At 46.4% G+C, this 27,361-nt stretch overlaps 2 protein-coding genes across 4 annotated transcripts in view; both read right to left on the reverse strand.

The window, feature by feature from the left end:
- Window positions 1-4,476: 4,476 nt before the first annotated feature.
- On the reverse strand, window positions 4,477-17,574 carry GRHPR (glyoxylate and hydroxypyruvate reductase). Of its 3 annotated transcripts, none has more exons than XM_050943145.1 (9): window positions 17,246-17,574; window positions 13,005-13,135; window positions 11,907-11,979; window positions 11,282-11,398; window positions 10,456-10,544; window positions 8,784-8,888; window positions 7,612-7,747; window positions 6,590-6,720; window positions 4,477-4,769 (listed from the first exon to the last, which is right to left on the reverse strand). In XM_050943145.1, exons 1-9 carry the CDS (start codon window positions 17,557-17,559, stop codon window positions 4,648-4,650), a joined length of 1,218 nt encoding a protein of 405 aa, XP_050799102.1. In that variant the 5' UTR covers window positions 17,560-17,574; the 3' UTR covers window positions 4,477-4,647. The 3 variants fall into 3 exon arrangements, with proteins under 3 accessions (XP_050799102.1, XP_050799101.1, XP_050799103.1); XM_050943144.1 differs by having other exon boundaries at window positions 17,183-17,300; XM_050943146.1 differs by lacking the exon at window positions 8,784-8,888 and having other exon boundaries at window positions 17,183-17,301.
- Window positions 17,575-25,787: 8,213 nt separating this feature from the next.
- The window catches only part of LOC127046348 (glyoxylate reductase/hydroxypyruvate reductase-like), a 35,653-nt gene continuing 34,079 nt past the window's right edge, over window positions 25,788-27,361 (reverse strand). The window contains exon 9 of the mRNA XM_050943260.1: window positions 25,788-26,300. Within this exon, the coding sequence (XP_050799217.1) occupies window positions 26,179-26,300 (122 nt within the window). The 3' untranslated portion in view covers window positions 25,788-26,178. The remainder of the gene's footprint in view (window positions 26,301-27,361) is intronic.

Below are 27,361 nucleotides of genomic sequence, written 5' to 3' on the forward strand. Positions count from 1 at the left end.
TTCTCTGGATCCACAAAACCCATCAGCTCTATCTACCTTAATCTCATTGCCCAAAGCAGTATTGAAATCTCTATCCTGGTGGCTGCAAATCAGCTACGCATCAGACCACACAATGGCAGAGCTAGAGAGAACTGTGGTGACAGTACAGGTATTGAAGGCTATGTGCTGTTTAGGAAAGATAGAAATAAAGGCAAAGGTGGTGAAGTAGCATTGTACATCAGTGAGGAGGTTAACTGTAAAGAAATAAGAAGTGATGGAATGGACAAGACAGAGTCTGTCTGGGCAAAAATCACACTGGGAAAGAAAGCTACTAGAGCCTCCCCTGAGATAGTGCTTGGGGTGTTACAGACCACCGGGATCTGATTTGGATATGGATAGAGACCTCTTTAATGTTTTTAAGGAAGTAAACACTAATGGGAAATGTGTGATCATGGGAGACTTTAACTTCCCAGATATAGAGTGGAGTACAAGTGCTAGCAAGAATAGTAGAGATCAGATTTTTCTGGATGTGATAGCTGATGGATTCCTTCACCAAGTAGTTGAAGAACCGACAAGAGGGGATGCCATTTTAGATTTGGTTTTGGTGAGCAGTGAGGACCTCATAGAAGAAATGGTTGTAGGGGACAACCTTGGTTCGAGTGATCATGAGCTAATTCAGTTCAAACTAGATGGAAGGATAAACAAAGATAGATCTTGGACTAGGGTTTTTTATTTCAAAAGGGCTAACTTTAAGGAATTAAGGAAATTAGTTAGGGAAGTGGATTGGACTGAAGAATTTGTGGATCTAAATGCGGAAGAGGCCTGGAATTACTTTAAGTCGCAGCTAAAGAAACTATCGGAAGCCTGCATCCCAAGAAAGAGGAAAAAAACCATAGGCAGGAGTTGTAGACCAAGCTGGATGAGCAAGCATCTCAGAGAGGTGATTAAGAAAAAGCAGAAAGCCTACAAGGAGTGGAAGAAGGGTGGGATTAGCAAGGAAAGCTATCTTAGTGAGGTCAGAACATGTAGGGATAAAGTGAGAAAGGCTAAAAGCCAAGTAGAGTTGAACCTTGCAAAGGGAATTAAAACCAATAGTAAAAGGTTCTATAGCCATATAAATAAGAAGAAAACAAAGAAAGAAGAAGAAGTGGGACCGCTACACACTGAGGATGGAAAGGAGGTTAAGGATAACCTAGGCATGGCCCAATATCTAAATAAGTACTTTGCCTCAGTCTTTAATAAGGCTAATGAGGAGCTTAGGGATAATGGAAGGATGACAAACGGGAATGAGGATACGGAAGTGGATATTACCACATCTGCGGTAGAAGCCATACTTGAACAGCTTAATGGGACAAAATCGGAGGGCCCGAACAATCTTCATCTGAGAATATTAAAGGAACTGGCACATGAAACTGCAAGCCCGTTAGCGAGAATTTTTAATGAATCAGTAAACTCAAGGGTTGTACCGTACGACTGGAGAATTGCTAACGTAGTTCCTATCTTTAAGAAAGGGAGAAAGAGTGATCCGAGTAACTATAGGCCTGTTAGTTTGACATCTGTAGTATGTAAGGTCTTGGAAAAAATTTTGAAGGAGAAAGTAGTTAAGGACATTGAGGTCAATGGTAATTGGGACAAAGTACAACATGGTTTTACTAAAGGTAGATCGTGCCAAACCAACCTGCTCTCCTTCTTTGAGAAGGTGACAGATTATTTAGACAAAGGAAATGAAGTAGATCTAATTTACCTCAATTTCAGTAAGGCATTTGACACGGTTCCACATGCGGAATTATTAGTCAAATTGGAAAAGATGGGGATCAATATGAGAATTGAAAGGTGGATAAGGAACTGGTTAAAGGGGAGACTACAACGGGTCGTACTGAAGGGTGAACTGTCAGGCTGGAAGGAGGTTACTAGTGGAGTTCCTCTAGGATCGGTTCTGGGACCAATCTTATTTAACCTTTTTATTACCGACCTTGGCACAAAAAGCGGGAATGTGCTAATAAAGTTTGCGGATGACACAAAACTGGGGGGTATTGCTAACACGGAGAAGGACCGGGATATCATACAGGAAGATCTGGACGACCTTGTAAACTGGAGTCATAGTAATAGGATGAAATTTAATAGTGAAAAGTGCAAGGTCATACACTTAGGGATTAATAATAAGAACTTTAGATACAGATTGGGGATGCATCAGTTGGAAGCAACAGAGGAGAAGGACCTTGGGGTATTAGTAGATCACAGAATGACTATGAGCCACCAATGTGATATGGCCTTGAAAAAAAGCTAATGCGATTTTAGGATGCATCAGGTGAGGTATTTCCAGCAAAGATAAGGAGGTGTTAGTACCATTATATAAGGCGCTGGTGAGACCCCACCTGGAATACTGTGTGCAGTTCTGGTCTCCCATGTTTAAGGAGGATGAATTCAAACTGGAACAGGTTCAGAGACGGGCTACTAGGATGATCCGAGGAATGGAAAACCTGTCATATGAAAGGAGACTCAAAGAGCTTGGCTTGTTTAGTCTAGCCAAAAGAAGGCTCTTTATAAATATATCAGAGGGATTAATATTAGGGAGGGAGAGGAATTATTTAAGCTTAGTACCAATGTAGATACAAGAACGGATGGGTATAAACTGGACACTAGGAAGTTTAGACTTGAAATTAGACGAAGGTTTCTAACCATTAGAGGAGTGAAGTTCTGGAACAGCCTTCCAAGGGAAGTAGTGGGGGCAAAAGACATATCTGGCTTTAAGATTAAGCTTGACAAGTTTATGGAAGGGATGGTATGATGGGAGAGCCTAATTTTGGCAATTGATCTTTGATTATTGCCAGATAAGTATGCCCAGTGGTTGGTGATGGGATGTTGGATGGGATGGGATCTGAGTTACTGCAGAGAATTCTTTTCTGAGTGCTGGCTGGTGAGTCTTGCCCACATGCTCAGGGTTTAGCTGATCGCCATATTTGGGGTAGGGAGGGAATTTTCCTCCAGGGCAGATTGGCAGAGGCCCTGGAGGTTTTTCGCCTTCCCCTGCAGCGTGGGGCATGGGTCACTTGCTGGTGGATTCTCTGCAGCTTGAGGTCTTCAAACCACAATTTGAAGACTTCAATAACTCAGGGATAGGTTAGGGGTTTGTTATAGAAGTGGATGGGTAGGGTTCTGTGGCCTGCTTTGTGCAGGGGGTTGGACTAGATGATCACATTGGTCCCTTCTGACCCTAGAATCTATGAACCTATGACAACCAATGCTGGTCTCAAAGCATGGGGAGCCCATTCAGGGAACAAATACATCTAAGGATCATGAATGGAGGAGCTTCAACACTATCAAATGGCCTCAAACAATCAGGAATGCCTTTAAATAGTGATGTCTCACACCACAGTAGCTTCTGTCAAACAAGGATGCACCAGATCCACAGTCATCTTACAGGGATCCAACCTCCTACACCTATGGGCAGAAAACAACCTTTTGTCACTTTTTAGCTCTCTACATTAAAGGGGAGTTGAACACCCAGGCTGGGCAGACAGATGATAGAGCCAGGGGAATGGAATCTTCACCCAGGCCTTTGACTCAATAGTCAAAGCCCTGGGTCACTCATCATGAGACCTAGTTCCAGTTTCTTCTCTAGGAGGGATCTCTTAGCCAGAGCCAGGGATGCACTTTCCCTCGCAACAATCAGGACCTGCCTTTCCACTTTTTGCAACACTCCCCAAGGCAATTCAGAAGGTCAGAATCTAATTACACAATTGTATATAGTTAATTATATTATACCCACCCTGACTATGTGCCTCCATTTGACATCCCACTCTAAGGGATATGCAGACCTTCTCTAGGAAGAAGAAGAAAAACCTGCAGATCCCAGCCCATCCCATGTGCAGAAACTCATTCCTGGGAGACTTAATTTTCCTCTCACAACTATTCTGCGCACATGGGTTAAAGCAGAATTAATAGTTGCTGCATAGTAGGAAATGTTCTTATTGAGAATTTCATTGTGTTCAGCCACCTTTAGTTAATCCAGAGATTCAACTGTCTGAGCAGCCCCACTATGGAGGCATTTGACATATGCTAATATGATACCTGCCATCTGGGCTGACAACCTGGAGACTGAACTGGGGACCCTCGCCGCTAAAATCATGAGTCTCTACAACTTGAGCTACAGAGCTTTGCTCTCAAGTTGAGAGCGATAACAGACCCATATCTCTGTAGATTAGACACGGAGGGGGGCAGGTAACATGCCGGCCATTGGGTCACATCTGACGTTAAGTACGATTAAGTCTTGCTTTATCAGATCCATAAAGCATAAAGCCACCCATCTGATTAGGATTGTTGCCTTCTTGTGAAAATGGGCCCAACTGTTCCAGGAAAGGGAGTGATTCTCTTTGATCTCTTGAGTTTCCATCCACATACGGTTATGTGCTCTCCAGAGTCTCACAAGCATTCAATTTTTCTCTTAGAAATAGCACAATACACATACCGCTTCCACACAACCACCACACCACTGTGTGTTACTCAAGCCTGGTTTAATAAGTTCTACTTGCAGAACGACAGACACATACACCAACTTAACAGCAGGAATGAGTCAGGATCTATTCTGCTTCTCTGGGCTAAGAGAAAATGGTCATTTTTAAGGTATGACCTGGCCTAGCTAGCGATGTTCTGGGGATTCTCTTCTCGTCACAGCTGGAGTTCACTTGGCATACTTTCCCCTTTCAAGCCAGCCAGGAGGTTGTTAGCAGACAGCACAGCCATGGCGCTTCTGGTGGCATAGGTAGCACTTCCAATGTGAGGCAAAATCACTATACAGGGGGAGAGAAGACATACTTCAGAGATTGGTCTGTGCACCAAAGCAGTATGCTTGTTACCCTAGCATGTACACTTTGATTTTATGGTGGCTCTCTTGTGCCACTTCTCTGTAACTAGTCTCCATGTTGGATGGGTCTGAAAAGTTCAGTTGAGCTAATGCGCCAGCTATGAAGTAACACGGGAGAAGAGTTTTGTGGCTTTATCCTAGTCACCATGGGTGAAATCCTGGCCTCACTGATGCCAATGGCAGTTTTCCCCCTGACTTCAATGGGGCCAGGATTTTACCCCAGGTTTCCAGAATTACATCATCTCCACAAACTATGGTCTATTAGCAGTGCTGGCTGTAGCTTCATGAGTTAACAGAAGAGCAAGGAGTTTCCAGTCAGAGAGAGTGAAAGCTAACTCCAGAGTGTCCTTGCTTTTGTTGGTGTCACAGCTACATGCCAGATGGGTTTGGTATCCGAGCAGCTCTGTCAATGAAATTAATAATACATTGTAAAGCTTAATGCTTTTAAAGGGGAGATGGAAAGCATTTGTGATCTTGTACCCTTTATGTAGTATAAAAGCTACCTCTTTACAACTAATGGGGCATTCCCTTCTTCCCCATTCATCTATGTTAGGACCTCTTGTTCCTAACATAGAATCATAGGACTGGAAGAGACCTCAATAAGTTATCTAGACCAGTCCCCTACACTCACGGCAGGACTAAGTATTATCTAGACCATCCCTGACAGGTGTTTGGGGATTTTTAAGAGCAGGTTGGACAATGATGGAGATTCCACCACCCTGACAGTTAGGAAGTTTTTCCTAATGTCCAGCCTAAACTGCCCTTGCTGCAATTTAAGCCCATTGCTGCTGCTTCTATCCTCAGAGGTTCAGAAGAACAATTTTTGTCCCTTGTCCTTGTAACAACAGTTATGTCCCCTCTCAGTCTTCTCTTCTCCAGACTAAACAGACCCAATCTAACATCTCACTGTTTGACAAGAACACAGGACTGGAAGGGTCTTCCTGGTTCACTAACTCAGGTCCCCTGCTTGTATGAGGTGAATTAAAAAATACTATTTCTTTTGTTTTTCACAGTGCAAGTATTTATAATAAAAAAGAAATATAAAGTGAGCATGGTACACTTTCTAGTCTGTGCTGTAACTGCTATACTTGAAAATGTAGAAAACATCCACAAATATTTAAATAAATGGTATTCTATTATCACTTTAATCACACGATTAATCGCGATTAATTTTTTTTATTGGCTTGACAGCTCTACTAACATGCTCATCACCTTGGTATCTGAGCAGTAAGGTCCCAATCCATTGACGTTAAGGAGACTATTCGTGCTCAAAGCAGGGCAACGTGCTTAAGTCCCTTGCTGAAATGGAGTCTAAGTTCTCAGCGGATGGAGTACTGAGATCAGTCAGTGAGATGTTTGCAAATGAACAAAATTATTTGAATTCATTAAAATTTACTTAATTTAATTAACACACTCAGCTGACAAGGTTTTCCCTCCTCAATGCCCCTCTACCACATTGCCTTGCTATGGCTCAGTGCTATGAGCAGCTTACTTAAGCACACATGGTTTGGCTTTCTCTGCTGATGACTAATTAGCCCCTCATCTTAAACCCTTGCTAGACACGGACCATGCCAAGCTCACCAGGACTGAAATTCCTCGTCAGGTCAGTGTGGCAAACAGAATAGCAAGAATAACAGGAGCCCCCTGCTCTAGCCACTGGAAGCCACTGCCTCCCCATCAGAAGTGCAAGAAGTGGAATGTATGAGAAGGTGCAAACAGCCGCTGTTTGCAAAGATGGTGGCTTACCACAGTTCTTCAGGGAAAGGAGAGGGTGATCTGTAGGCAGCGGCTCTGGGGTTGCGACATCCAGACCAGCAGCTGCAATCTGGCCACTAACCAAAGCCTGGTACAGGTCTTCCTGGTTCACCACCGCTCCCCTAAGAAACACAGTTTAAGCTATACAAGAGCTAGGTATTGTTACTAGTAAGCCAGACAAGCATGGGACACAAACACTGCCATGTGCTTAACTTTACACATTCTAGTCATCCTACCGGCTTCAGTGGAACGACTCACCTGCCTGAGCGTTTGCCCCAACGGCCTTAGGCAGGAAAAGTCAGCTCTGTATGTCACTGTGTGCCCGTTGTTCACACCACTAACAAGCAGGTTCTGCTTAACAGCTCTCTCGATGCTCTGCAACGGGTTATCGTAACAGTCACTGTACCCAGGTACAAACCCAGCTGTGGTGTCCCATTGCATTGGAACCCCATTTGGGCACACATAATTTGAACTGTGCTTAAGCACAGTTTTAATCCTCAGCTGTAACATCCATGTAGATGGGACCGTAGCATCTGGCCAATTCCCAGGCAGCTCCTATCTTCCATGGTGACAGCCCGCGTACCCCTTCCTGGGAGAAAGGCCGTTTGATTATCACCAACACAAACAAAGCTTTTCCACCATGGAGAACGGCCACAGCCACTTCCTCCCATTAAAGAGAGAATCCAAGATGGCGCCCACTTTGCAGCTTTTAGACTGGCAATAATCCCATGATATTCCTAGACTCCACTCTAAGGGGGAGAAAAGTTACTTTCTGGTGTACATTAATATATAGTATCCGTTGAAAAAACAGTCGCAGCAGGCCAAGCTACACGGCTAGCAAGCCTGAGCTCAGAGTTGGTGCCACAAGCCAATACTTGCCCCTTATGGCTACTGCAATTTCAGCGTAATCCCTTGACATCCATAACACCCGTATATCAGTTACCTGAATATCACCACCTTTTCCTTTTTCACCACAATCTAGTCTTGTTTAAGAGGACAGTGAAGATTTTCACCTGCTTGTGTTGATGAACACAGACGTTTTCTTCATTCGGCTGAAGAAATCCTTGTTGCACATTCCTTTAGTGTCAGGAGTTAAGGAACAGGTAACAACAACAAAGTCTGACTCCTCTGCTAGCTTGGCAAGTGGGACTGGGGGAAAAAAAAACCAAAAACACCCATGTCATGAGTTTCCAGGGGGAGGTGGGGAGCAAAGGCGGGTCTCGTTTATTTTAACTAGTTTAGGAACTACCCAATGTCCATTAAATAGTCATCAGTGAAGGACTTCTGCTTCAGGAAGACCTTGCTAATCTTACCCCATGACTGGGTTACCAAACCCAAACAAAAACAACATATGAACAGCGTGCCATATTTTAAAGGACCTTTTAAAAAAAAAATAGACAAGGTTTCATCAATCAAAAGAGGAAATTTACCCATGCTTAGCAAGTCAGTCTTTCACCCCAGAAGTGTCTGCATTGTGCATTTCTGGGGTGGCACACATTAGTTAGCAAAATATTACCATAATATTTTAAACAAACATTTAGAAGTTCTGTAAGGCCTGAAGACAGATGTGACAACTCTTTCAGCTTTCACCCAAGGATGGAAGGCGAGGAATAGGTAGAGTTCACTGGATTTACAAACCAAAAGATTGACCCCCAATAGAAATTGATTTTTTTGGAACAGTTTATTTTCCAAACGCAAGTCACAGCTGGGCAACAGCTTAGGACTTTGCAGGCCAAAGTCTATCAATGAGTTTGAATATGCAGAAAGGCACAGTACAGAGCATGAGTATTATAGGAAGGAAAACAAATATTTGATGTAAATGTGACTATAGCTGAAGACAGTCTCATTTGGGAGTTGCTAGTTACTTCTAAGAGGTCTGAGATGAAATCCTGGCCCCACTGAAGTCAGTGGGCTCCGAATTTCACTCATGATATCGTCACCACTTTCAATCAACAACATACTAAATGTGCTTGCGCTCTACACTCAAACACCAGCCACTCTGTGGGATCTTAATAATAATTCAGCACCGCTACGCTATGCTTCAGGAAGCCTTCAAGTTTCCAATCACCACACCCGAGGACAAGATCTTCCCTGCGTCAACTCATTTGTACTGTTTGTTATTCTGCACTTACAAAGAAAGTTTTGTTTCCAGAGCTGTCTTTCCAGTTTCATTTATGTCTCTTACCAAAGTCGGCTTGAAACTCCACGGCACTCTCCGGTTTTGGGCGACTTCCCGTATACAAAAATTTCTTGACCCCAAATGGCTTTAAACGGCGTGCCACTGCCTGTCCTAAAAACAAGAAGAGGTCACGTCTCTGCACACTAAGGGTACGTCTACACTACCCACCCGGGATCTATCGGTGATCGATTTATCGCATCTAGTGTAGACGTGATAAAATCGATCCCCAATCACTCTGCCATTGACTCCCGAACTCCACATCGGCGAGAGACAGAAGCGGTGTCGATGGGGGAGCGGCAGCGGTTGACTTGCCGCCATCCTCACGGCCAGGTAAATCAACCTAAGATACGCTGACTTCAGCTACGCTATTCGCGTAGCTGAAGTTGCGTATCTTAGGTCGACCCCCACCCAATGTAGACCTAGCCTTACATCATGCACTGCAGGAAGTAAACCACTAACCCTGCAATCTGACAGCCCAAAACTGAGTGTATTACTCCTGCATCTTTCGACAAGGCCACAGAACGCATCCACTGTTCACTCAACTGCAATGAAACCTGCCACTTTCATTAAGAGATTACTCTGACTGCACCAGTTAGGATCGTTTCTGAGGTTTCACATTCATTTTGGAGGCAACGTGCTCTCATTCACTCCATGGGAAGTGAACGAATTTTCGATTGGTAAGGTGGCTGTAGCAAAGGGAATGATAGGACATCAAAATGTCACTTCAGATTTAGAGAGAAAATTTAAGGAAGGAAAAAAAAATCCATTGACCAACTCCACAAGCTAACAGACAAGTCAGCACTCCCGTGGCACCATGGACTTTGGGATATTTGCTTAACTGAAATAAAGCAAGAGAAAGTCCAGTTTGCTTTAGGAGCCCGATAAGGTGGAAATGTGAATGTTTTACAGCTTAAAGTCTAAGCCTGATTGCAATCGCACGCTGATTAGCAGGATGGAGAGATGGATTCCTGCTCAGTCAGCCTCTGGCTCTTGGGAGGGCAGGTGAATGGGGGAGTGTCCTCAGAATTTTTTGTCCTTTACAGTTCTCTATTTATTTTGCAATTTCTGTGAATGTGTCCAGCACCGCAAAGTTAAACACAAAGAATGAAGTAACTTGTGAATCCCCCACCTAACAAGTGAGAGCATAAATATCTGCTCAGCAAAAGCCTGAGTGAACATAGGGGCTGAAAGTTACATCCAGGATTCATCGATTCTCTAACTAACAAGAAAGACAACACTTGAATCCTGGGTTGTTCTCTGCAGGTAAGGGGGCTAGACACAAGTTCACATGCACACAAAAAACAGAGGCAAAGAGAAGAAACTTTCTGGCCGTGATAAAACTGAGAAAAATATTAAAGCTACAGAGAGTACACACTGGAGAGCTAAACATCTTCTCACTGATCACTGAGTTCATTATTTTAATCAACCGTTCTATTCCACGCAGATAGTTGTACCATGCTCATCACCATAGTATCTGAGCACCTTCCACTAGTGCATTAAGTAACGACAGCTGGCCTGTATCTGTTCTCTCATCCCCTCCCCAGAGGGAGGGGTGCGTGCAGTGTCTTCTTTTGGAAAATTATATCTTACACGCACACACATTGCTATGTCAGTCAACAGTGCTCCCAATATTGGAAGATAAATACTAGTATATAGCTACACAATACAATACACTCACCTATTCTTCCCAGCCCTATGATTCCTACAGTGCTATCGGACAGCCCGTACCCACACATCCACAGAGGCTTCCATGTTGTCCAACCACCACTACAAAAGGAAGTGAAATACAAACAGATGTTAGACTGATTCCATTTTCCAGGCTGGTTTGGAGTCTGGATACGTACCCGACGAATGGCACAAATACTTCACAACCCGTGTCACATATTTAGCACCCCAGAAACAGAAATGAACGGGTCTGAATGGTGCTAGCATGAAGCGACGGGCTCTATAATGCTCCTGCTTTAAGTCACCTTTAGCGTTACTTAGAGCAGCCTCAAGACTGATCTAACTTTTGTTCCACTCCCCACAGCCCCTTTGTGCAGTGTACTCTGGCCATAGCCCCAACGTCCTTCCCACATTGGGAGCAGGGCCAGCGCAGGGCCCTTCCAGTTGCTCTCTTCTGGCCAGGGAGACCCCATGAACAGTCTAGGAGACTCTTCAGGAGGCCACTTTCACGTCCTTTAAGGCCCCACACACGCTCTAGCTGGATCACTGTCCAAGCAGGCAGAGTTATGCCTTAGATTTAGGACTTAAAACAGCCTCTTTGTTAAGGTGCAAGATAATTGTACTTAAGTCACTGGGCTCATAGAACGATGTTGATCTCAGCTAGTCCAGTGCAAATCCAGAGTAACTGTAACTGCATCCATTGACACTTCTCAGGGCAGAACTGCCTTTACTGTGGTGTATTCGGGGCCAGGATAGATCAAGCACAGTCTGTGGAGTTACTCCAGACTCTCAATGACGTGGCACAGCTCAGAAGCCAGCCCTGAATTGTAAATACTCACTTCTTCACTTCCTCCACTGACTCCGGCAGCCTGCGACATGTAGCTAAGAGCAAAGCTACCGAGAGCTCGGCCGTGGCGTCCGTCAGGATGTCCGGGGTGTATCCCACACGGATCCCACTGCAATTCAAACATAGCATTCCGGTCCCCAAGCGTTAACACGTGAAATGCTAGTTTGCATGTTTGTTTACATGTGGACGAAATCCTGTTTGTATTACACTTCATTCTGCTGGGCATTTTTTCCATATAGGTTCTTCTATTACCATATTATCAGAGTACCAAGCAAATAATAATGAACCAATCATTGATCTCACAACCCCGCTGGGAGCTCAGGCAGTACTCTTATCCCCACTGTACAGATGGGGAACTGAGGCACAGAGAGAGACTGAGGGTCACGTTTTAAAAGCTATCTAGGGCCTGTGGTAGAACTGGGAACCGAACCAACGTTTCCCCCGAGTCCCAGTGCAATGCCTTACCCCCAAGCTGACCCATCCTCTGTTCCAGCTGGTTTCTCTCAATTAACAGTTCTCCATTTCTTGCACCCAAGAGAATGGCAGGGGACACAGCAAATAGCGGAAGAAAATGCCTTCCATAGTTAAGAGTTAGCACACAAAGGAGCAAACAATACCGCTTTTTAATTTCTTCTAGAGCCAGATGGTCAAAACCCGCAGACAATGTGCTGATTATTTTAAGGTTGGACCCTGCAAAACATGAAGACAGAACCCTCAAAACCTACAGGGCTTAAAAAGAACGAAAAACAACAATAGAACAACGGAAAAATGAAAGGATAAAAAAGTCTTACAATTACCGGCTTGTAATTGTCTGAATCTTTGGAATCTATTCTAATGATCAGAAACACTTAACAGGGCTGACACTAACGGAAGTCAGCAAAACCGAAATACTACTTTTTCAGCCAGCTGACTCTGGACATTTGACAGTGTCTTGTGCATAGTCAGTTTCACTGTTTCCCCTTCACAGCTGATCAGTTTTCTCCTTCACTGAGATTTCACAGAGTTAGGCCAGAGTGACCATTATGGCCATCTGAGCTGATCTCGTGTTAACACAGGCCAGGGAACATCGCCCAGTCATTTCTGCATCAAGCTCATAACTTCTGCTGGACTAGAACAGATTTTTTACAAGACACCTTGTAAACATTAACTGGGAAGGGAAGCAGAAAATCCCTTATAACTTTTAAAGGAACTGAAACCAAAATCAGGAGGATTTGGCAGAAATAGTATTTTTTTTAAATGCCAAAAACATCAAAGAAAGTTGACAGTGCCCTTTAGCTAAGGAAAAGTCTCTTTAAAGATGCTGCCTCTATATTCCTAGCTTCTTCTCTGTGACTGGGATGGGCACAAGTCTTTCTTTAGTGGTAATTTTCTGGGGAACTCTACGTTAGGCTGAGAAGTTTCTTCTTGCAGGGGAAAAAAACCACACACTCAAAAGGGACTGACAGTGAATTCTGGCTAGTGAGGTTCACTGGACCCTGAATTTCTGGCCAGTGAATATGAGGGACCTAGACACATCTCTTCGTGTCTTACAACTCCGTGCTGCCATGATGGAGGGACAGCGTGAGGTGGAATTGAAGCGGAGGATTCGTATTAATGCATGTCAGCAAAGGAAGGGTCAGCCAATCCGCTTCTCAGGGGTTGTGAAGGCGAGACACCAGGACAGAGATCTGGGCAGCAGATGAGCCATTCACAAGACAGCCGCCGTCCATACCCACCTGCTGCATCGAGGACCTCTTTGTCTATCCGGTCAGACAAGAGACAGAGCAGACCATGCTTCCCAGCCACCCCCGCCAGCAATTCTGACCGCGGGATAGGTTCATCTGAATCCCATTGCTGGATGCTGCAGCTACAAGGATACATGAAAGTCACAAATCACATTAAAGCACGAGAAAGAGGCCCTCTTCAAGCCAGCGTTGCATACTGCCTCAGTATTTGTACTGTGTTTGCCAAGGGAAGTCAACAAATTGGAGTGAGAAACACGCTCTTATTTTAGGCAGGCAGATTAGGATTCCCTCCTTTCCTCCCTTGCGGATTTTCCTTTCACAAGCCCAGGACAGTGGTAAACAGTTACTAAAATACAGCCACATGATGTCCTGTGTAGCACACGCAAGCCACCTGTGAACTGGCACATGAAAGGTCATAAGAACGTAAGAACGGCTTTACCAGGTCAGACCAAAGGTCCATCTAGCCCAGTATCTGTCTACCGACAGTGGCCAATGTCAGGTGCCCCAGAGGGAGTGAACCTAACAGGCAATGATCAAGTGATCTCTCTCCTGTCATCCATCTCCATCCTCTGACAAACAGAGGCTAGGAACACCATTCCTTACCCAGCCTGGCTAATAGCCATTAATGGACTTAACCTCCATGAATTTATCCAGTTCTCTTTTAAACACTGTTATAGTCCAGCCTTCACAACCTCCTCAGGTAAGGAGTTCCACAAGTTGACTGTGCGCTGTGTGAAGAACTTCCTTTTATCTGTTTTAAACCTGCTGCCCATTAATTTCATTTGGTGACCCCTAGTTCTTGTATTATGGGAATAAGTAAACAACTTTTCCTTATCCACTTTCTCCACATCACTCATGATTTGATATACCTCTATCATATCCGCCCTTAGTCTCCTCTTTTCCAAGCTGAAGAGTCCTAACCTCTTAAATCTCTCCTCATATGGGACCCTCTCCAAACCCTTAATCATTTTAGTTGCCCTTCTCTGAACCTTTTCTAGTGCCAGTGTATCTTTTTTCAGATGAGAAGACCACATCTGTACACAGTATTCGAGACGTGGGCGTACCATGGATTTACATAAGGGCAATAATATATTCTCAGTCTTATTCTCTATCCCCTTTTTAATTATTCCGTCGCCTTCTTGCAATAATGGCAGCAGCAGCAGGAGGAAGAATAGTGGCAGGATCTCTTCACGCGTAGAGCGAAGAACATTAGTCTGCAATGACCTGACAACACGGGCACGCTGCTCGTTTGGAACACCTTCTGACCTCTGGCATCACTGTCAGCTTGTTCAAACCTTGCCTCCAGCCTGCACCAGCTGGGATCACTGCGTACGGGTCTGGTGGTCTTTGCACGGGCTGTCTAACGTGGCAAACTTGTTTTTTAAAGCTTCAAATGGTACAGACACTAGGGCAGGTCAAGAACGTCCCCTTGGGCCTCAGCCTGGATGGTATCTGTGCTCAGAAGTGACCTGTCTTTCAGGGATCCCCCTCCGCAGGACTGCATCACCAGCCCTTACTGGGGAGAGTCCCCAGGTGCGGAACTGGCGTTCCCTTAACCTTTGCCCCAGTTCATCTTTCCACACTTTTAAATAGCAATGTAAACTTTTCCTGGGTAGCACTTGGCCTCTCTAGGTTCTTATAGGCTCCCCCATCACTGGAATATCTGAGCACCTCCTAATCAGCAATGAATTTATCGCCACAGCACCCCCATGAGGCAGGGAAGTATTATCATTGCCATTTTAAAGATGGGAAAATGAGTCACGGACAGACTAAGCGACTTTTCTGAGGTCACATAGGGAGTCTGCGCCCCTAGCCAGCCCCTGAATCACACAGACCTCATTGCCCACTCCTTTCTGAAGGCCTTGTTTTGGATGCTGGTCGATTTGCTCCTTTCATTTAAAGAGGGTGGTTTTTTACTGCTCTCGGGCAACCCGCGGTGCCCCAACAATGCTCTGTGAACACATTACTACAGATCAATTTGGGCGCCTACCACTTTACAGAAGGCCTGGAATGCCAATTTAAACAAAGACACCACACAGCCACTCACTGCCCATGCACTAGCATGTGTGTGTTGGGGGAGGGTCATTGCATTTCTGTAATGCCAGTAACTGGCATTTCGCAATGTGAAAGTTGCTGGTTTTCTTAAAGAACAAACATGGGCACAAAACACAACGAAACTCATTTTAGCACATTCGATGCATGAAACAACGCTGAGCTGTCAGAACCTGTGCACCAGGAGAAGGGAAATCCAGTGGCAGCCACACCACAGCTGGGACGGGGGAGGCGGGGGGAGAGGCTGATCGAAGGATAATGTACAATATCAAACTAAGGTTAAAAAATTCAAGCAACCCATAGCTGGAGAGAGGGAGGGAGGACATATAACAGGCCTCCATCTGCTCCCATTGATCTCCCTGGTACAAAACTTAGGTCCTGATCCTACCAACACATAGCATTGGCCTTAATTTTTTGCATCTGGCTAATCCAGTTGACATCAGTGGAATTACTCATGTGCATAAAATTAAGGATATACACAAGTGTTTACACAATTGGAACTGAGACCTTTGCTAGCTATATTCTATGCACAGCATATTTTAACATTTGCTTCTTGGAATCAAAGGCACCGACCAGCATCGGAGATCAATGGCTTACAAAATATTTCTGCATTTATTTATTTATTTATTTTAAAAGCAAAGTCTTTTCAAATCACAGGAAGGGAAAGAGGGGTTCTGGGAAAATTTTTCAAAAGTGCCACAAATCCCAACATCAAGGGGAGTTAGGCATCTATCTCAGTGGAGCTGGGGGTCTAAGTGATTTAGGAGCCTAAATCCTACTGAAAGTCAGTGGGACTTAGAGACTTCAAAAGGACAATATTTTCAGAAGTGCCTAAGACAAGAAGAGCACAGCAGTTTGTTTCTTTCCTTGTAAATAGACACCAGCTCTCGGTCCCCCAGGCCTCAGCCTCGGATGGATCATTTACAAGAAAAAAGAAACCACCACCCATCTACAAACACTTCTAAGCATCAAAGTTTGTCATGGAAATGGTCAGAAACAGAACTGCTGTTAAATAGGTGGCACCACAACAATCCACATTCTAAACACCTGCCCCTTGCCCCATGGGGCACAGAACACGCCACAGCGCAGGCTAGACAATCACTCTATGTCTGAAATAGGCTGTAAACTCTTCAGGGCTGGGTCTCTGTCTTTGAACCTGCAGCTGTAGTAAACTTACAGAGTGACAAGTGATGAAATCAGCAACAATATTTGTACCCAAAACCTTAATTTCCCTAGTGGATGCTTCTCTCTAGAGCAGCAGCAGAAGGTTCTTATTCTTAGGCCAGCAGCAACTGGGGGCAGAGGCGTCTTTCTGTGCAGTGTTTGTACAGCACCCAGCACCAGGGGCATGACTGGCGCTGCTGCGCACCATGGCAAAACACAGAACAAGGACCATTTGCCAAGATGTTGATAGAAGATCAGGGCTGGAAGAGACCTCAGGAAACCTAGTCCAACCTCCTGCTCAAAGCAGGACCAATCCCCAAATGGCCCCCTCAAGGATTGAACTCACAACCCCGGGTTTAGCAGGCCAATGCTGGAACCACTGAGCTATCCCTCCCTTACCCCGCTGTTGGTCTCAGCAATGGGAACAGGACCCCAGCGCATTTCAGGGGACCCTGTGCAGCCACTGGCATTGGTGAAGGACCCCTCGGCACCCAAGACACAGGCTTGGGACCTGCCTTTCCAGAAGCAGCGGCTAATTCTGGGTGCCCAGGCTGCCACTCCTCCGAGGAGCTGGGCGCTGCCCAGGCCTCCCAGCAGGGCCGGGGCTGCTCAGCACCGCTCAGGATCGAGCCCCGAGTCTGGCCCCCAACCCCAGCCCCCCCATGCGGGCAGCCCCCTGCCCCCGCAGAGTCCCACCGGCGCCCCCGCCGGGAACCCGCCCGGCCACCGAACCCGCCTGCTGCGAACGGGCCCGGCGGGCTCCCGGGGCGGCCGCACGTGGGGGGAGCCCAGCACCCGCCTGTCTCTGCGGTCCCCGCCCGGGGGGGTGGGGGGAACCGGGCCCCGCCGCTTGCAGCCCCCGCCCGGGGGAGGGGGGAACCGGGCCCCGCCGCTTGCAGCCCCCGCCCGGGGGAGGGGGGAACCGGGCCCCGCCGCTTGCGGTCCCCACTTACACGCCAGCCTGGCTCAGGGCCGCCAGCCCCTCGCGGGGGATCCGCCGGGTGACAAACACCTGCATCAGCCCGCAGCCACCGCGCCAAGCCGCCCCGACTTCCCCCGGCCCGGCTCTGGGCCGCGCCCCCCGCCCTGCAGCGCCGCCTCCTTCCCCGCCTGCGTGCAGCTGGCCCGGCCGGGCTGCCCGGGGAATGCCTGGAGCCGCGGGCGGGTGGTTTGGTGGGAGGGATCTGTGGGGACTTCGCCTCTGTCGGGATCGCGTGATGCACGCTCGGATCGCGAGCAGGAAGCGGCGAGGCTGGACGGGAGCAGCCCCCCGGGGAAGAGCTATTTGGGGGGGACTTCCGCGCAGCAAAGCACAAATGGGGCCTTCCATCCAAATTCTCTTTGCTGTTGTCAAAGATCCCCCCCCCCCCGAGAGGGGAAGCTTATTAAGATGCATCCCTGGTTCGCAGTAAATGAAAGCGATGAGCCCGCCAAAGGCGTAGCTGGAAGGGTGTGATGCCCCGCTTCAGAATGATCAAAGGAAGCGCGGTTGGACGCTGAGAATTGCAGGCTGACGAGCGATGCGTGGAGCGACTGCTCTAGCCTGTTTTAGGAAAGGGAGAGGAGGATCATCTGTTTACGTTCAAGAATAACATCGTGGGATGCAGAAACCAAGTCATCAAGTTACAAGGAATCCCGGTTCGATTGCTCCAGAGTCCAGAGCATGCACTGCTCGGCTGGGGGGGTTCAAAAAGACTCTCCCAGCACTACAAAGGATTGGTCAGTTGAATAGGAACATTAAGGGTTAGTTGTTTGTTCCTTCCTCTGAAACATCAGGTATAGGCCAGAGACAGGTTATCAGACCACTCCTGTGTTTCACACACTAAAGCTGCAAACAAGTCAAGAGGAGATAGTTGCATTTCTTTATGCCATCCTTATTTTCAGTAGCACACTGTGAAAGCTGGCCCAGCTCTCCTGCATGCAACAGTGATGGGTCAGCAGGTGGCACCTTGGCAGAACACAGCAGGGGTTTCTGAACCTTGCTTCTGGGGCAGCCCTGGGCAATGGTTCTGTGTGTGCATTAACTTGCATTTATGGTGTCTCTGCTGTTATGTGAGCAGCATGTGCTTCTTCAGCTGGAGTTTGAACCATGGCATGCCTGCCAGAACACTCATAGGCTGTCACGGGCCTCAGGAGGTCATCTTGTCCAACCCCCTGCTCAAAGCAGAACCAATTCCCAGACAGATTTTTGCCTCAGATCCTTAAATGGCCCCCTCAAGGATTGAATTTACAACCCTGGATTTAGCAGGCCAATGCTCAAACCACTGAGCTATCCCTTTGCCTGGAACACCGTGATAGGAACTAACTGACTAACTTCTGCCCTGAGAAACCCCACTGCTTACAGAGTGGGGGCCAGGGTTACAAAGCAGGGCAGAATTTGCTTCTACACAACTATCTAACGGATGAATTCTGCACTTAGCAGCAGCAAAATAACTTGAGTTGTCTCTAGTGGCTTCCATGGAGTTACTCTGGATTCACACTGTTGTCAGTGAGATCGGACTCGGTCCCCAATGAACCTATTTAACTAACCAGCAAACAAACAAGTAACAACAGGTTTTGCAGGTGGCCATTGCCTCATGATGTAGGGCCTCGGTGAGAGAGAGGTCTGATTGGATCGCTGAGCTGCCAGCTTAGATCCTGCACAATCTGGCCCAGTGCAGAGCCGGCTATTTCGTGGACCACGTTGGCGCTATCCTATTGATCAGCTGGCACCTCCAAAATCGCAGTCAGGAGCAGTATTTCAGTTGCCTATAGGGAAAGCAGAGCTCTGCACACCATCAATAAAGGGCAAAATACCAGAAAGAAAATACATCTGGTTGGGGAGAGGCAGGGGGCGTGAAACCACCTCAGCTGCTTTCAGCCCAGAGCTGTTTGAAGACACCAAAGCAGCGTGCCTTGAAAGTCAGTGGTGAGAGGATGCTGCTAAGAGAAGCAGGAGCTCCCTGGGGATTTCTCAGCTAACAGGGCCAGCCCTAGATAGATACCCTAGTTGTGCAGCCACACCGTGGCAGGCCTTTTTTTGTCAGCATTCATCCCAGCATGCAATGTAGTTCATCCCCCTCTCGATGGCCTGACTCCCCCTCCTTTGAACTGCGCAGTCCCAACCCCCTCCCAGGGGTTGAAATCTTCCCTGTCCATCTGCCCCTTGCTTGTGAGACTACCACAGATATGACAAGTGCCCTGTCCCCACCTCCTTCCCATCTCCCTAATGAGCATCCTCCTCCTGCCCAGTCCCAGTCTGCCCAAGGTTCCCTCACACTTTCCTTTGCACCGGGCTTTGCAAAGCTGGTATGCGAACATCATTGCTTCTCAGTGTCTAGGAGCTGCAATGCGCTCAGCACTGATAGCAGGGTGAGCCTGGGCCAGCGGGGTGTGAAGACATGGCATTCAGGGATGGAGACCTTCACAAATGCCAAAGGTTTGATTTCATCCATAAGAATATAAGAACAGCCATACTGGGTCAGACCAAAGGTCCATCTACCCCAATATCCTGTCTTCCGACAGTGGCCAATGCCAGGTGCCCCAGAGGGAATAAACAGAACAGGGAATCATCAAGTGATCCATCCCATCACCCATTCCCAGCTTCTGGCAAACAGAGGCTAGGGACACCATCCTGGCTAATAGCCATTGCTGGACCTATCTTCCATGAACTTATCGAGTTCTTTTTTTGAACTCTGTTATAGTCTTGGCCTTCACAACATCCTCTGGCAAGGAGTTCCAAGATTGACTGTGCATTTTGTGAAAAAATACTTCCTTTTGTTTGTTTTAAACCTGCTGCCTATTAATTTAATTTGGTGATCCTGTAGTTCTTGTGTTATGAGGAGTAAATAACACTTCCTTATTTACTTTCTCCACACCAGTCATGATTTTATAGACCTCTATCATATCCCTCCCTTAGTCGTCTCTTTTCCAGGCTGATAAGTCTCAGTCTTATTAATATCTCCTCCTATGGAAGCTGTTCCATAACCCTAATCATTTTTGTTGCCCTTTTATGAACCTTTTCCAATTCCAATATATCTTTTTTGAGATGGGGTGACCACATCTGCACGCAGTATTCAAGATGTGGGTGTACCATGGATTTATATAGGGGCAATCTGGTATTTTCTGTCTTATTATCTATCCCTTTCTTAATGATTCCCCACATTCTGTTCACATATTTGACTGCTACTGCACATTGAGTGGATGTTTTCAGAGGACTATCCACAGTGACTCCAAGATCTCTTTCTTCAGTGGTAACAGCTAATTTAGACTCCATCATTTTAGATGTATAGTTGGGATTCTGTGCATCAGAAGAAGTGGGCAGTAGCTCACGAAGCTCATGCTGAAATAAATGTGTTAGTCTCTAAGGTGCCACAAGTACTCCTGTTCTTTTTGCAGATACAGACTAACACGGCTGCTACTCTGAAAGTTGGGATAATGTTTTCCATTGTGCATTACTTTGCACTTATCAGCATTGAATTTCATCTGCCATTTTGTTGCCCAGTCCCCCAGTTTTGTGAGATCCTTTTGCAGCTCTTTGCAGTCTGCCTGGGACTTAACTATCTTGAGTAGTTTAGTATCATCTGCAAATTTTGCAACCTCATTTTTCACTCCCTTTTCCAGATCATTTATGAATATGTTGAATAAATAGGACTGGTCCCAGTACAGACCCATGGAGAACACCACTATTTACCTCTCTCCATTCTGAAAACTGACTATTTATTCCTACCCTTTGTTTCCAATCTTTTAACCAGTTACCGATCCATGAGAGGACCTTCCCTCTTATCCTATGACTGCTTACTTTGCTTAAGAGCCTTTGGTGAGGGACCTTGTCAAAGCTTTCTGAAAATCTAAGTACACTAAATCCACTGGATCCCCCTTGTCCACATGCTTGTTGACCCCCTCAAAGAATTCTAGTAGATTGGTGAGGCATGATTTCCCTTTTAAAAACCATGTTGACTCTTCCCCAACAAATTATGTTCATCTATGTGTCTGACAATTTTGTTCTTTACTATAGTTTCAACCAGATTACCCAGTACAGAAGTCATGCTTACCGGCCTGTAATTGCCATGGTCACCTCTGGAGCCCTTTTTAAAAATGGGCATCACATTAGCTATCCTCCAGTCACCTGGTACAGAAACGGATATAAATGGCAGGTTACAAACAACAGTTAGTTGTTCTGCAATTTCACATTTGAGTTCCTTTAGAACTCTTGAGTGAATACCATCTGGTTCTGGTGACTTCTTATTGTTTAGTTTATTAATGGGTTCCAAAATCTCCTCTAATGACACCTCAATCTGCAACAGTTCCTTAGATTTGTCACCTAAAAAGAATGGCTCAGGATTGGGCAGGGGAGGCTCTAGCTTTTTTGCTGGCCCAAGCATGGCAGTCAGGCTGCCTTCGGTGACTTGCATGCGGGAGGTCCCCGGTCCCACAGATTCGGCGAGAGGTCTGCTGGTCCTGTGGCTTCAGCGTACCTGCCGCCAAATTGCCTCAGAATCCACAGGACCGGCGGACCTCCCGCAGGTGCACCGCCGAAGGCAGCCTGACTGCCTCCCTTGCAGGAACTGGCAGGCCGCCCCCTGCGGTTTGCTGCCCCAGGCACGCGCTTGGAGTGCTGGTGCCTGGAGCTGCTGCTGGGTTTGGGAATCTCCTACACATCCTCAGCCATGAAGACGGATGCAAAGAACTTATTGAGTTTCTCTGCAATGGTCTTATCGTCCTTGAGTGCTTCTTTAGCATCGCGATTGTTCAGTGGCCCCACTGGTTGTTTAGCAGGGTTCCTGCTTCTGGTGTACTTAAAAAAATGTTTGCTATTACTTTTTGAGTCTTTGGCTAGCTGTTCTTCAAATTCTTTTTGTGGTCTTCCTAATTATATTTTCACACTTAATTTGCCAGAGTTTATGCTCATTTCTATTTTCCTTAATAGGATTTAACTTCCAGTTTTTAAAGGATGCCTGTTTGGCTCTCACTGCTTCTTTAACTTGGTTGTTTAGCCACAGTGGCTCTTTTTTGGTTCTCTTACTGTGTTTTTTAATTTGCTCCTATATAAGCATCCCCAGAATGAGCTGTGTCTCTGAAGCTTAGCCAGCCTTATCCCACTCCTGAGCTATGTCCCCGGCAAACCTTCTGGCTCCCTTTGCTCCATCCCCCAGCACAGTTCAGACTCTCTCCTGTGTTGACCTGTCTTTCTGCTGCTAGTTCCTCCCTCTCTCTAGCCTCAACAAGCTCCTACCAGACACCTGCCCATCCCACCGTGACCCGTCCTCGTCAGGGCCCAGACAGTGGAAGTAGGCTGTGAAGGTGCACCAAGACTAAGCTGTTGAGCATTAAATAAATCCACTGGACTTCTAGCTTTAGGCCAAGTGCTGCAGAAAGATGTATGTTGCCCTGCCTCTGATAATGTTCTGGCTACTACAAATGAACACCATAGCCTAATGGATGATGCTGTAGTTATGCTGGGAGGTTGGGTGAAACCTCACTGAAGCTGGTGGAAGTAACCGTTGCCCTTCTTTCGGGATAAATGTAAGACACAACAAAGCTCCTTTATGGAACCACGTTTCTGAAACAATAGGAGCCACCACCTAAAGCACAGGCACATGGCAAGGCTTGAGTAGAAGCTGAGCCATGTGGCTCAAGGGGTTTTCCCTAAAGACTGACATAGTGAATGCAGGGGTTGAGGCACTGGTTGGTGGAGGAAGGGAGGGAGAGTGTGTGTGCGTGTGTGTGCATATGTGTGAGCGAGCGAGACAGAGAAACAACCAACAGAAACACACACAAAGACCAAAGAAGCTCCAGACGCTGCCAGAGCAGTGGTAGAAAGATCAAGAGAAAAAGCTAAGAGAGAGCTTTTGGGCTGAGTGCTGACCAAAAGAGGCTTGTAACTATGTCATGCTGTTTGATTCTTGCTGTGTTCAGGGAAACAGGACTTTGTACGTAAACAGGATTGCATCAAAGAAGCACCTGACTCCACCAGCAGTTTCTCCCCCTAATGGAAATAACCAACTAGACCCTGAAAACTAGCTAACTGCTTGAATCAAAAAGAGGTAACACCATACATGCACCAATTTAACTAGTAGATGTCTCCATTTCACCCATCCCAGCCACTCTCTGTGGTGTCTCCTAGAACTGGTTGGAACATTTTTGACAACATGTAGCTGTTTCCATAAAGCTTTTGTCAGAGGCAGCGGGTGAGACTCATGCTTTACAGCTGTGGTTTGCAAACTTTTTTCATCTGTGGACCCCTACAAAATTTCATATGGAGGTTTCAACCAGAAAATGGACACTTTGACACCATTCCAATAAGTAAAAAATGTTCAGAAGTTTTCATCCCAACGTAGAGACCAACTTTCAAACCTTGAAAGTTGCTTCAAAAGAGAATTGTCATCCTCCCGCCAGCTCTCGTGTCTAAACTTTAGTGACCTAACATTTAATGTACTGATGGTGCGCAGACTGTGATGGACACAAACCAGGCAGGTGAATAATACATTATGTTGTCAGCAGACAACATAGGCGAAAACACAAGCGAATCCAAATCAACCTGCCTTTGTTCAGAAAGAACCTACGAAGAGGGAATGCACCAATGAGTAATGAGCCAAATTCAGTGCTGATTTATACACAGCTGAAGTTAACAGGAAGTCAGCAACTGTAAATCTGCACAGAATTAGCATTAGTTCACCTCAGACATGGCTGGACGTTTTAAATAACGAGCCAGGAACTGGGACGCGAAAATAAAAAATCCATCTTCTTTAGAAACTTCTTGCTGGTTCAGGCTGATCTGGGGTTAGGTTGCTGGCCTAGAAGCTGAGAGACCGAGGAGCATGTCTCTGCTGTGGGAGGGCCTTGGATCAGGCACTTAGGATCTCCGTGTTTCAATTCTCTATTTCTTCAATGGGGATAATGGCACTGCCCTGTCCCCCAGGGGTGCTGTGAGGTTAAATCATTACAGATTGTGAGGTGCTCAGAGACTACAATGATGGGAGCTGGATAAGTCCCTTAAACCAATAGTGAGTCTCACTCCAAATATTCCAGGAGCTCCTTTGGGGTCAGGCTTTTCAATGGCTGCTTTCCTTGCGTGAGCAGTTTCGTTGACGTCCAGGGAGATTCCTCTGGGTTAGCAAAATAGGCAAGAGCTCGGGATTTCTAATGGAACCTCAGGAAGTGCAGCCAATTGGGTTTGGGCACTTAACTCCTTTGAATGTTCCAGGCTATATCTCTTCAGATAGGTCTCCTTTATGGTGGTGTGTAGGGGACACACACTGCATGCCCAGCTAGCACGGGTATAAACAGCAGTGTAGTTGGTGGAGCACTGTGCAGGTGAGTACAGATATGCCAGAAGAATCCTAGGGTTTTGGCCAAAAGAGTTAGAGGACTTGTAAGGAATCTGAATCTCCCTACACGAGTGGTAAATTATTGAGACAACAGCCCATCGAAGGGTGTATCCTACTTGTGGACTGGTCAACAGTGGAACACATCCTGTTCCCTTACTCAAGTGAGTAGCCCCAGTGAAGACAGAGTGATCACTTGCACCAGGAAGGGGAAGGAGGAGTTGGCCACCATGCTCTGCTTCCAAGCACATGGCTTAGGAATAGAGCGGATTGACAAATTGATTTGCCTTGATTTAGCTGGTTGAGATGGGCTCTAGGTTCTCCTCTAGAATTCAGTAAAACTACAATTTGTCCAGTCCACCCTCACCTTAAAACCCCAGTGGAGGCATAGCCTGGGTGTGCACGAGACATTCATTTTGCACACACACTGAATGCCAGATTGACCCACTCATTTTCACCACTTTACTCCCTACACGTATTTTCCAGCACACTGAAATCACACATGTAAGTTACACCACTGTCTAAAGTCATTGATGCATTTGCTCCTCCCTCTCCCCTGCCCCTATGTGTTTCTCTTCCTCAGACAACACCATCACTTTAGTCCTTTTCACACGCTGTGACTGGGGAAATAGAAGACCTAGTAATAATTTCCAGTTGGAGTATGATGAATCACATCTACTGTCAGTAAAATAAATATGCAGCCACTGAGAAAATGCACATGGTGACTGGGGAGAAATGAAGCACATAGTATGAAAAATAAAACCCTTGAGAATCTTACTCTTGATGCAGCAGATGTAACGTGCTGCATTGAAATAAGACACTAAGATACGAGGAAGAAAATACAAGAGGTATGGGTATAAAGATTTCATTTTGGTTAATTAGGAACTTCAAAACTTTTGCAGTTTGGCAACCATCTTTTTTAACACAGTAGAAATGGAAAGGTCTTTTCATTTAGTTAACGGACAGTAGCTTTCAGAAGTTCCAGCGTAACAAAGAGAACATAATCTGAATTCACAAAGAAAATTAAACAAAAAAAAAAAAGTACCAAGGTTGATAACAATGTTATACATTTTATTTCTAGGAATGTGCCCATTCTAAAAATGCAAATTTCCTGGAGATCTTCCCTGCTGATTGCTTCATGCACAATAAGACTACAGACAATTTTAATGAACCCTCTCCCCCTTAGCAAATGCCAAGTTAGCTTTAAGAAAAAAGGTCACATTCGAAAGCGATTGCTTATCTCTTGGTGACATTCACGTCCAGCAACGAGCAGAACACACTCGCTGTAACCAACTGCTAATGTCGGGGGGGTTGTCCGTATACCCTCCAGCAGCACTGAATGCTGTGGGGAGACACAGCACAATATGTAATACATACACTGAACTGCAGCATGTTGGTAACGGGAGGAGAGGGAGATGGGCTGCTGGCTCCCAAGATCTGGACACAGGATATCTGAGACACCAGTAGAACTGGCCTATTCTTTCTCTCGGTGAAGAAAACAACGGTGCTTTCACCCCCCAACAGTTTGCCGTGGGACCTCTGCCAATCTAACAGCTCCCAGCAATGGCAGGCTGCATTTATCCAGGCCAGGGGCGGTTTGCAGGAGGGTGAGCACAAGGAGAGTAAGCGCTTTGCGTCCCCTGTCAGAGCGGCACCTCCTTGCCCATGGCTTTTCCCTGAAGGCCTGCCAGTAAATTGCTGGCAGCTAAGGCGGCCATGGCGTTCCGGGTAGCGACCGTAGCGCTGGCGATATGGGGAAGAATAACTGCAAACAGAAAGGGAACAAACTTCAGAGAGATCATTTCTTGGTGCTGGGACCTGCAATCGCAGTCAAAGGGCCTGCCCCGCTGTGAATTTATTTCACTCTCTCACCAGCATTCATCACCCACTGTGCAGATGTCCCCTGACAGCATTTGCCCTGGCCATGGGAGACGATCGGCTCCTGGGACAGACCGTACTCAGCTCCTGAGCAACAGCCCATTGAGGACACCAGGATTCCATTGACACTGGATCTTGTTAGGGCCCCCACCTGCACTGCTGCACTTTGCATGGGAATACACCAGGCTAAAATGATTCCAGGAGGACGTGTAAGGACAGGAGGGGGGAAATACAGACTGTTTGACAGAGGTGGGGAATTGTTCTCTTCACAGAGGCCTCTTCGCCCCTTGTAACTGAGCTGAATTTGCTAGGGGGGCTGCAAGCCCGGAGGATTGAAAGGGCACTGCCAGGAATGGCCAGCTTAAGACTAGACCTACTAGTTGTGTTTTGTCTGCATGCAAGTCACATCGACCCGCCGCTCTGCCTGCCTGCTCTGTCCGGGTGAGCTGGCAGGGGATTGAAATTTACACAAATCCTGCAGGGTTTTAAAAGGATTTTTAAAGTTAAGATGATGTTTTAGTCAAATCCTGCCGGATTCTTATAAATGTCACTCCCCTGGTGGCTCACAAGACCAGAACAGGCAAAGCGACCGGACGGATAATAACATAAGAACATAAGAACAGCCTTACTGGATCAGACCAGTATCCTGTCTTCTGACAGTGGCCAATGCCAGATGCCCCAGAGGGAATGAACAGAACAGACAATCATCAAGTGATCCATCCCCTGTCGCTCATTCCCAGCTTCTGGCAAACAGAGTCTAGGGACACCATCCCTGCCCATCCTGGCTAATAGCCATTGATGGACCTGTCCTCCATGAATTTATCTAGTTCTTTTCTGAACCCTGTTATGATCTTGGCCTTCACAACATCCCCTGGCGAGGAGTTCCCCAGTTTGATTGTGCATTGTGTGAAGAAATACTTCCTTTTGTTTGTTTTAAACCTGCTGCCT

The sequence above is a fragment of the Gopherus flavomarginatus genome, chromosome 3 (genome assembly GCF_025201925.1).
Source record: "Gopherus flavomarginatus isolate rGopFla2 chromosome 3, rGopFla2.mat.asm, whole genome shotgun sequence".
Lineage (NCBI taxonomy): Eukaryota > Metazoa > Chordata > Testudines > Testudinidae > Gopherus > Gopherus flavomarginatus.